Source organism: Thermobia domestica, chromosome 6, assembly GCF_964235325.1.
Source record: "Thermobia domestica chromosome 6, izTheDome1.hap1.1, whole genome shotgun sequence".
Classification (NCBI taxonomy): domain Eukaryota; kingdom Metazoa; phylum Arthropoda; class Insecta; order Zygentoma; family Lepismatidae; genus Thermobia; species Thermobia domestica.
Window position 1 is genome coordinate 138,731,052 of NC_137459.1, and position 8,993 is coordinate 138,740,044.

General features: G+C 36.9%; 3 protein-coding genes across 3 annotated transcripts; all 3 read right to left on the reverse strand.

Annotated features, from left to right (window-relative positions):
• Positions 1-3,181: 3,181 nt before the first annotated feature.
• On the reverse strand, positions 3,182-4,138 carry LOC145687314 (uncharacterized). The gene has a single exon (XM_081760776.1). The coding sequence runs from the start codon at positions 4,136-4,138 to the stop codon at positions 3,182-3,184; it is 957 nt and encodes a 318-aa protein (XP_081616902.1).
• Positions 4,139-4,954: 816 nt separating this feature from the next.
• LOC145687315 (uncharacterized) lies at positions 4,955-6,226 on the reverse strand. The gene has a single exon (XM_081760777.1). The coding sequence runs from the start codon at positions 6,224-6,226 to the stop codon at positions 4,955-4,957; it is 1,272 nt and encodes a 423-aa protein (XP_081616903.1).
• A 274-nt stretch (positions 6,227-6,500) lies between these two features.
• On the reverse strand, positions 6,501-8,387 carry LOC145687317 (uncharacterized). The gene has a single exon (XM_081760778.1). It carries the CDS (start codon positions 8,385-8,387, stop codon positions 6,501-6,503), a length of 1,887 nt encoding a protein of 628 aa, XP_081616904.1.
• Between the last annotated feature and the right edge of the window lie 606 nt (positions 8,388-8,993).

Sequence of the window (8,993 nt, forward strand, 5' to 3'; positions counted from 1 at the left end):
TATATGAGACGTGAACCTACTGATTAACGTGGAATCCGAACCACATGAGCTCTGGCCGGGAATCGAACCCGGGTCTCCCACGCCAAAGGCGCGTACGCTAACTGCTTAGCCACGGAGGAGCGAATATTTGATAGAGCATCATAGTACACCAATCACGTTAATTCATAATTCAAACGGTAAAAGTTATTACGATCAAGCTGCAGAACCAAGGGGTAACATGAAAGCAAGGCTCAATAAGATCTTGATTTCAGCATGCGAAGAAGGTGATGCAGTTAGCACCAGGCTATGGGCCACCTCTATCTTCAGAGGTATACACTTTACAATGACTAGCTGAACCAGTGACAGATTTTGAAACAAAAATATGACATATTATATCCCCAGCTGGGACATAACTCGAGTCATCTGATTTATATGAAGACAAATTGCCGACTACACTACTGCAGCTATAATTCATAATTGAGAACTACTTAAATTGCTCATACAAAAGGTATATCAAAAAGTAGTTAGTTCAATGTTATTATTATTATTATTATTATTATTATTATTATTATTATTATTATTATTATTATTATTATTATTATTATTATTATTATTATTATTATTATTATTATTATTGCAATATACACATACTAGTGAAAGTTTATATATGGAATCCCATTAGATACTCTACTTTTACATAAATCTTGAATACTCCTATCCCTTAGGATGCTGCTGTTAATCAAACTGATAATATAAAAGGTTTGAAATAAAAACTATGTACTAAGATTCATTTCAAGAGGATAAGTCATTTCCCATGAGACGATAGCAAACAACATGAAGTGTAGCGAAAAATACAGAAATTGGTTCTTCCTCTCCTGAAACAGGAATTTTGGAAAATGTTGGGTCACGAGTCTACTTATTTGTAATGGGGAGTTTATATACAAAAATGCTCATCTTTCTGAGTTAAGGGACTCATAGAATATTCTATTTTACGCATTAACCCACAAACGCCCCAGACCAGTTTTATTCGTTAGCAACTGCATTGAACAATACCGTGTTACATCGAAAAACCTGAGAAGAAAACTAAACGAAATTCGTACAACAAGAGAACGGGTAGTGTGCCTAAAGTGGAACAACGGGGGTTTGGCTAAATGAATGATAAAGCTCATGTAACGTAGTGAAAAATAAAGTGGGTCACTGGTGGCACAAGGGGCGTTTGTGGGTTTTAATGTTGAACTCTGTATTTCTTTAGGACACGCCTTTTAATCAAAGTGGTGATATAAATTTAGCTGGAGTTAGATATTAAGCACTATCGAAAATTGATTTCGAGTTGCCAGCTATTTTCCCGTGATGCAACAACATGCAGCAAACGTAAGTTCAATACGGAGACAAAATATAAAATACAATTTTCCTCTTAAAACGGACTTTTTCTTAAATGCAGGGTCCTGTATCCGCTTATAAAAATGTGTATGCCAAATTTCACTTTCCTAAATTCAGAAATGTATGTAGCACTCTATTTTGGACAGAAATTTTGATTTTTCTTTGCATAAATTAGTATACATGCTTAACAATCCTTACATAGTAATTGTTCCCGTAACATTTTCGAAACTATATTCATGCAAATCAGCAATGAGGAAAACATTTCTAGAAGTGAAGACATTTCCAGCTTTGTGGGAAAAAATGACATAGAATATGTTATCGCTACTTTCATTTGAAACCATGACAAGTTAAAGCACCAGGTTTGTGATCCCCAGCAACAACTAGGCATTCAGCAGAATAAGATAAAGAACAATGGGATGATATGATGATTCAAGTACGAAAAACATTCAATTCTTGCATAAGCTTGTAACTGCTTAATTTATTTTGTATATGTCGTTCATCTTGTAAAGAGGAAGAGTGTTGGACAGCAATGCAACATATACTGTGATATGTGAGAGTTGTTATGATTTGGAATATACTATGAAAAAAAAAATGTTGACTTTATGGTTGATTTGTTCATTGTTAATGTAATTAGGGCTTACTGCATTTAATGTTAAGGAAATAACATATTGGGTAATTGATGTTACGAACAATACTATATTCTGTCAAAGTTTAAGTAGACCTAACTTTTGGAGGAGTATAATAAAATTAAATATTAATTTTGGCAAATGTTATCGCGTATCGTTTACTTTACTGCAATTAGCCATCACTGTTACTCGTAGCAACATAATACATGTAACTAGTTCGAATAAGCTGGTTTGGTATATATACGTAGCCTCCAGTTCGCCACGTATCAAAAATATTCTGCAGGCCAACGCAGGCCCCATGCCGTATTAAGAAGGAAAGTTGCATTTTATTTAGATATTTGCATTATATGGATAACAATATGAATTTAATCAATTTGTCAGAGTTGAGTGCATTATTTTTCAGCAACAAAGGATATATTAATCTGAACCTACGGTTTGATGTTGTTTCGAATCACAACTTGATTTTATATCGGAGGCAAATGCATCATTAGAAGTTGAACCTAGGATTACACGTACATAAAACACAAGCGTTAGCTATGCGACCAGGATGATATCAGCGCCAAACATCAGCAAAACTTATATATCCCTAGAACCATCAAACAATATACTGGCATTAGTTTTTAGTTCAAATATCTTTAAAAAATGTTTTCCCATTAATTTAGAATTGAAGTGTTCGAAGTAAGTGGTCGTTGTAATCCTTGTGTAGGCGCTGGTTTCTTAATAATTCTTCGACGTTGCTTTGAGACTGTTCAATATATTTGTATTTCATAACACACAAGATTATATGAATTCAAAAAATACAAACAAAGTTGCTAGATGAACATTATTATATGTAGATTAATGCGATATTAACACAATACACGTAGCTACCGTTGCTTTCTTGGTGTCACTTTTTTACACACACACTATCACCCCTGCTGGGGAGAAAAAGTATTAGTTTTTATGTTGCTGCCTCTTCATTTACTTACTGGCGTTAGTTTTTATTGAGAAGAACGTTAGTTCTGAACATACCGCCCGCCTTGAAGGAATTCCTTCAACAAATCTATGAATGATTAATTTGGTTCATGAACTTAATATACACAACAATAGGTAACACAAGTTATGAATGAATGATATAAACATAAACAGAATAATGCACACAGAACACAACACACTATGAATCACACAATGTACACACTATGAATAACACCAACACATTAATCCTCCTTAGGAAGCGGGCACAATTGACGAATAGATCTTGTTGTACCTCTGGTAGTTTTCACTGTCGCCACTCGTACTATTCCGTCCTTCCCAGGAAACAATTGCACAATACGTCCAGTTTTCCATTTTAGAGGTTGAATATTAGCTTCTTTGATGAACACCAAATCACCTTCCAGAAGGTTGGGGAATTTTCTTCTCCACTTGGATCGTTCTAGAAGACTTGATAGATACTCCTTTGACCATCTGGACCAGAACTGGTGATGAAGTTGTTGTATGTATTGCCATCTCGAAAGTCTGTTGACAGGAATATTTTTCAAGTTAGGTTCTGACATGGTAGTGAGTGCATCGCCTATTAGGAAATGACCAGGTGTTAAAGGACGTAGGTCGTTTGGATCATTTGATAATGGTGTTAGGGGTCTAGAGTTTAAGCAAGCCGCAATCAGTGTCAAAATAGTGTTCATCTGTTCGTAGGTGAGTGAAGCATTTCCCACGACTCTCTTTAAATGATATTTGAGAGATTTAATTGATGATTCCCATAAGCCTCCAAAGTTTGGTGATCTTGCTGGAATAAAAACCCGCGTGATGTTATCAGCTGCTAGAAAATTATGTAATTTTTCTTTATGGTGTTCTGATTCAAATAAAGTCTTCAATTCTTGTAGTTCCCTTTTTGCACCAACGAAATTACTTGCATTGTCAGAATACAGTTTAGCACATTTTCCTCGACGAGCCATGAATCGCTTTAATGCTCCAATAAACGCCTCTGTAGTTAGATCACTAACAAGTTCAATGTGAACCGCCTTAGTCGCAAAACACACGAAAAGTGCTATATATGCCTTATGGAGTTTGGCTCCCCTTCGGTTACTCGATTTAAGGTAAATGGGCCCACAGTAGTCAACGCCGCTGTGAAGAAATGGTCTTGTTGGTTGAACTCTGTCAGCTGGTAGATTTCCCATCATCTGTTTACCATCTTTAGGATTGTTTCTGAAACATGTGACACACTGATGCACAACTTGACGAACCAAGTTTCGTCCACGTATTGGCCAATATGGTTGTCGCAAGGATGATAACAATAATTGAGGCCCGGCATGCAATAGCTTCTTATGTTCTTCTTGGGCAATTAACTTTGTCAAGTTGCAGTTAGCTGGAAGTACAATAGGATGTTTCTGTCCTTCAGTAAGATCTGCTGCATTTAATCTTCCTCCGACTCTGATGATTTGCCTCTCATCCAATTATGGGTTCAAATTTCTCAGTTGACCTTGGTTGTCGACTTCCTTTCCTGATCTCCATACATTTAATTCCTTGTGAAATGCTTGTTGCTGTGATAGTTTAATAAGACATTCGAGTGCTTCATGTAATTCACTTACTATAAGATGTCCATGCTGTCTGTCACAATTAGATTTTCTCATGTTGTGCGCAAATCGTAGGCAATAAGCAGTTACACGTTGCAATCTTCTTAGCGATGAATATCTGTCTAAGAGTTGACACGGTGTTGTAGAAACCATTACTGCTGTATTTTTCGTCGCTCGGGCATCGCTTAGGTCACAAACATCTTCCCTCGTCTGTAAGTCTAATTTCTCAGGTAACCAGGAAGGCCCATGCCACCATAATTCATTATCAAGAATTTCTGACGGTGTTAATCCTCTCGATATATGATCTGCTGGATTCTCCTCTGTTCTGATGTGTCTCCATTCATAGTTAAAAGTCAATTGTTGAATTTCCGCTACACGATTTGCAACATACGCCTTCCATTGAGAACAAGGTCCTCTTATCTATGCTAATACAATGGTGGAATCTGACCATAAAACAACCTTATCGATCTTGCAGTGTAATACTTGTATTACTTTCTGAGTTAGCTGTGCAAGTAACAAAGCTGCACAAAGTTCTAGGCGAGGAATAGTTGTCTTCTTCAAAGGTGCTACTCGAGATTTTGAACATAGTAAGTTTGCTGTGAATTTCCCATTTTTTGTGCTATATGTTACATATATACAAGCTCCATATCCACTCTGAGATCCGTCGCAAAATCCGTGAATTTCTACCTGCGATTGTGTCTCTTGAATAACCTTTCGCTGAACATGTAGTGATTCCAACTCCTGAAGTTGCTGCTCAAATGTTTCCCACTCTGAATGCAATGGGGCTGGAACCTTTTCATCCCAATTCAATTTTAATTCCCACAAACGTTGCAGAAATATTTTTGCCTTAAGAATAACTGGTCCTATTAATCCTAAGGGATGAAATATGCTCGCTACTGTAGCAAGAATAGTCCTCTTCGTGATTTGTTGAGGGTTGTTTCTTGGTTTGACAGAGAAAGAAAATGTGTCTTTAATGGGATTCCACAACAATCCTAAACTTCTTGTGATGCAATCATCATTTGGTTGAATGGTGAAATTTGATTCTTGAAGTTCACTGGGTATTTTTGAAAGCAGTGAAGTGTCGTTGTTACACCATTTTCTCAAACAAAAAACACCTCTTTGCAAAAGAGTTGTGAGTTGACCTTGTAATGCATGTAGTTCCTTCTTCGTGTTTGTCCCTGTTTGAAGATCATCAATATAGAAATCCCTCATTACAACTTCTGCTGCCTTAGGGAAATTCTTCTTCTCTTCTATGGCTAGTTGCTGAAGACATCTAGTGGCTAGGAAAGGAGCTGCTGCAGTACCATATGCTACAGTTTTGAGTCGATATATCTTTATTGCTTCTTGAGGGTTTTCTCTCCACAGTATTTTCTGGTAGTGTGCATCTGAATCATGTACCCTAATGTTGCGATACATCTTCTCTATATCAGCTGTCATGACGTATTGATGTTGCCTGAATCTTGCTGTTATGGAAAATAATTCTTCTTGGATTGTAGGCCCGACCCTCATCGTGTCATTTAATGAAAGTCCAGAAGTTGTTTTGCACGATGCATGAAATACAACCCTGAGTTTGGTAGTAGGACTGGTCTCCTTCATAACGCAATGATGGGGAAGATAGTAGTCTGGCATCATTGTATCGCTCTCTGCTCTAGTTATTTCTTCCATATGGCTCAAATCTTCGTACTCTTTCATGAACGCTATATATGCCCTTTTTTTTCTCAGGATCCTTCATAAGCCTTTTTTCCATTGAATAAAGTCTTCTCGTTGCAATCTCCTTGGAGTTACCAAGATTCCCCACATTTTCTTTAAAGGGAAGTCTGACGATGAATCTCCCAGTCTCGTCTCTCCGGTGTGTTTCTTTGAAGTGTCTTTCACATTCTGCCTGCTCTTGACTTAATGGATGTTTCATTGAACATTCTTCTATCATCCAGAATTTTTGTAATTGCTCGTGTATTTTTTTCTGTTGTCAGAGGTGACACACATTTGTCGAAATGTGTGGTTGATTGTCTATTTTTCCAGCTACAATCCAGCCAAACAATGTTTTGTGCAAGGTTGGATACCCTGCCTTGAGTTTTATTTGCCCTTCACAAAGTAGATCAAAGAATACTTCCGCCCCCAATAACATGTCAATACGCTGTGGTATGTTGAAGCTAGGATCTGCTAATTCAATGTTGGAAGGTATTTCCCACGATGACGTGTCTACACGAACCATAGGCAAGTCTTGTGATATTTGCGGCAATATGATGAAGTCTAATGTGACTGAATAATTGTTATGTCTTGACTTAATTGTAGCCTGAACGCTATGGCATGACATTGTATTAGCATTACCTATACCATTTATGTGTACAACGCTATTACTCTTTGTTAGTCCCAATAATTGCACCATTCTATTTGTTAGGAAGTTGGACTGAGAAGCACAATCGAGAAGTGTTCGACACATTTGAAAATTACCCTGTTTATCTTTAACATATACTACAGCTGTGGATAGCATAATGCTTGGTGGTCTCCTAAGATTCTGCGGTACGCTGTTTGTAGAACGAATATTATTACCTTCACATTCCTCCTCGAGTGATGTTGCAGCGAGCGTGTTTTGACCTTGACCTATTTCCCTTTCATCTTGTGGTTCATTCGCTCTAGTGGGCGATGGACAACGCGAGTAGTGCAGTAATGTGTTATGCTTTTTATTGCATATTTTACAATTACCTGATAAGCACTCATTTGCCTTATGCGCTCGTTTGAGACAATTTATACACAAAGAAAGACGTTTAACTTCTTTAATTCTATCTCCTATATATTTTCTCAACAATGACTGGCATTGAAATAATTTGTGTGAGCCTTTACAGCTGGGACATACATTGTTGTCGGAATACGTTACGTGTGCTGTCGTTGAGTAAGAACTCTTTTTGCCTGCCTTATTTGTTTGTTGATATTTGTTACTTGGAACTGAGGGTGTATCTTTAGGTCTACGCTTATTATCAACTGCGTCTAAAACTTGGCAACGCTGTTGTAAAAATTGTGTCAGCTGTGACATGCTCGGTAATTCATTCGTTGATTGTGTTTTCTCCCACTCCTTATGTGTTGTATTGTCTAGTTTGGTCGCAATCAAATAAATAAGTAATGCATCCCAGCTTTCTGTCGGTTTACCTAATGATTTTAAAGCCCTCAAATGCTTTACCGTGCTGTCTAAAAGAGATTTAAGCGAAACAGCCGACTCACGTTCCACCATTGGCATTTCAAATAAAGCTTTGACGTGTTTGTTAACAATATACTTTTTGTTTTCAAAACGTTCTTTGAGTAAAGTCCATGCTACGTCATAGTTTTCAGAAGAAATTTCCAAGGCTTGTATTACTTCAAGAGCCTCCCCACGTAGAGATGAACGCAAATAATGAAACCTTTGGACTGGCTGCAATGTGCTATTGTTATGTATTAATGCCTGAAACGTGTCATAGAACGACAACCACTCAACGTAGCTTCCAGAAAAGGTCGGAAGGTTTATCACCGGCAACCTAACTGATGGATTAGAATTGCTTGCTTCATTGTTTTCATTTTTCTTTGCACTGGAGGTGTGTTGATTTATGAACACTTCCGTCTTAGCTGCTAAATCAAAATAAGTACTCTCGAATTGCTCTCTTTCTTGCGTTTCCTGATCAATTTCTGATGAACCCTGTAACATTTCTATTTCGGATTGTATTGCATCAAATTCATCATAGCACTGTTTTATTTTCACGTAACGTAACACTAACTGCGTAATATTCTGATCTTCTGTAAAGCTATCTACAAAAGGTTTAAAACGAGTGAGTTTGGCCTTAATTTGACCTCTCTTGAAGACTAATTCTTTCATTCTGTCCGTCATGCTTCACTCAAATTAAATACACTTTTAACACTTACGTTCTAAATGAGGCTTTGCTTTTACAGGCTTATTTTGTATAAGTGATACAAGGATAATATTATATTGAAATATGCACTCACTACCTACCTTGTTAACTGCACTGTAGAATCCTGATCCGGCGTGGATGGACCATTTGGTCGTTGTAATCCTTGTGTAGGCGCTAGTTTCTTAATAATTCTTCGACGTTGCTTTGAGACTGTTCAATATATTTGTATTTCATAACACACAAGATTATATGAATTCAAAAAATACAAACAAAGTTGCTAGATGAACATTATTATATGTAGATTAATGCGATATTAACACAATACACGTAGCTACCGTTGCTTTCTTGGTGTCACGTTTTTACACACACACTATCACCCCTGCTGGGAAGAAAAAGTATTAGTTTTTATGTTGCTGCCTCTTCATTTACTTACTGGCGTTAGTTTTTATTGAGAAGAACGTTAGTTCTGAACAGTAAGCATTTAGACACTCTTCTGTAGCTTCACACATTAAAAAAAATATTATTTAAACTATTTAAATTTAAATATTATTAGAACTCTGAAGTTATCAATGAAACGGTTGATC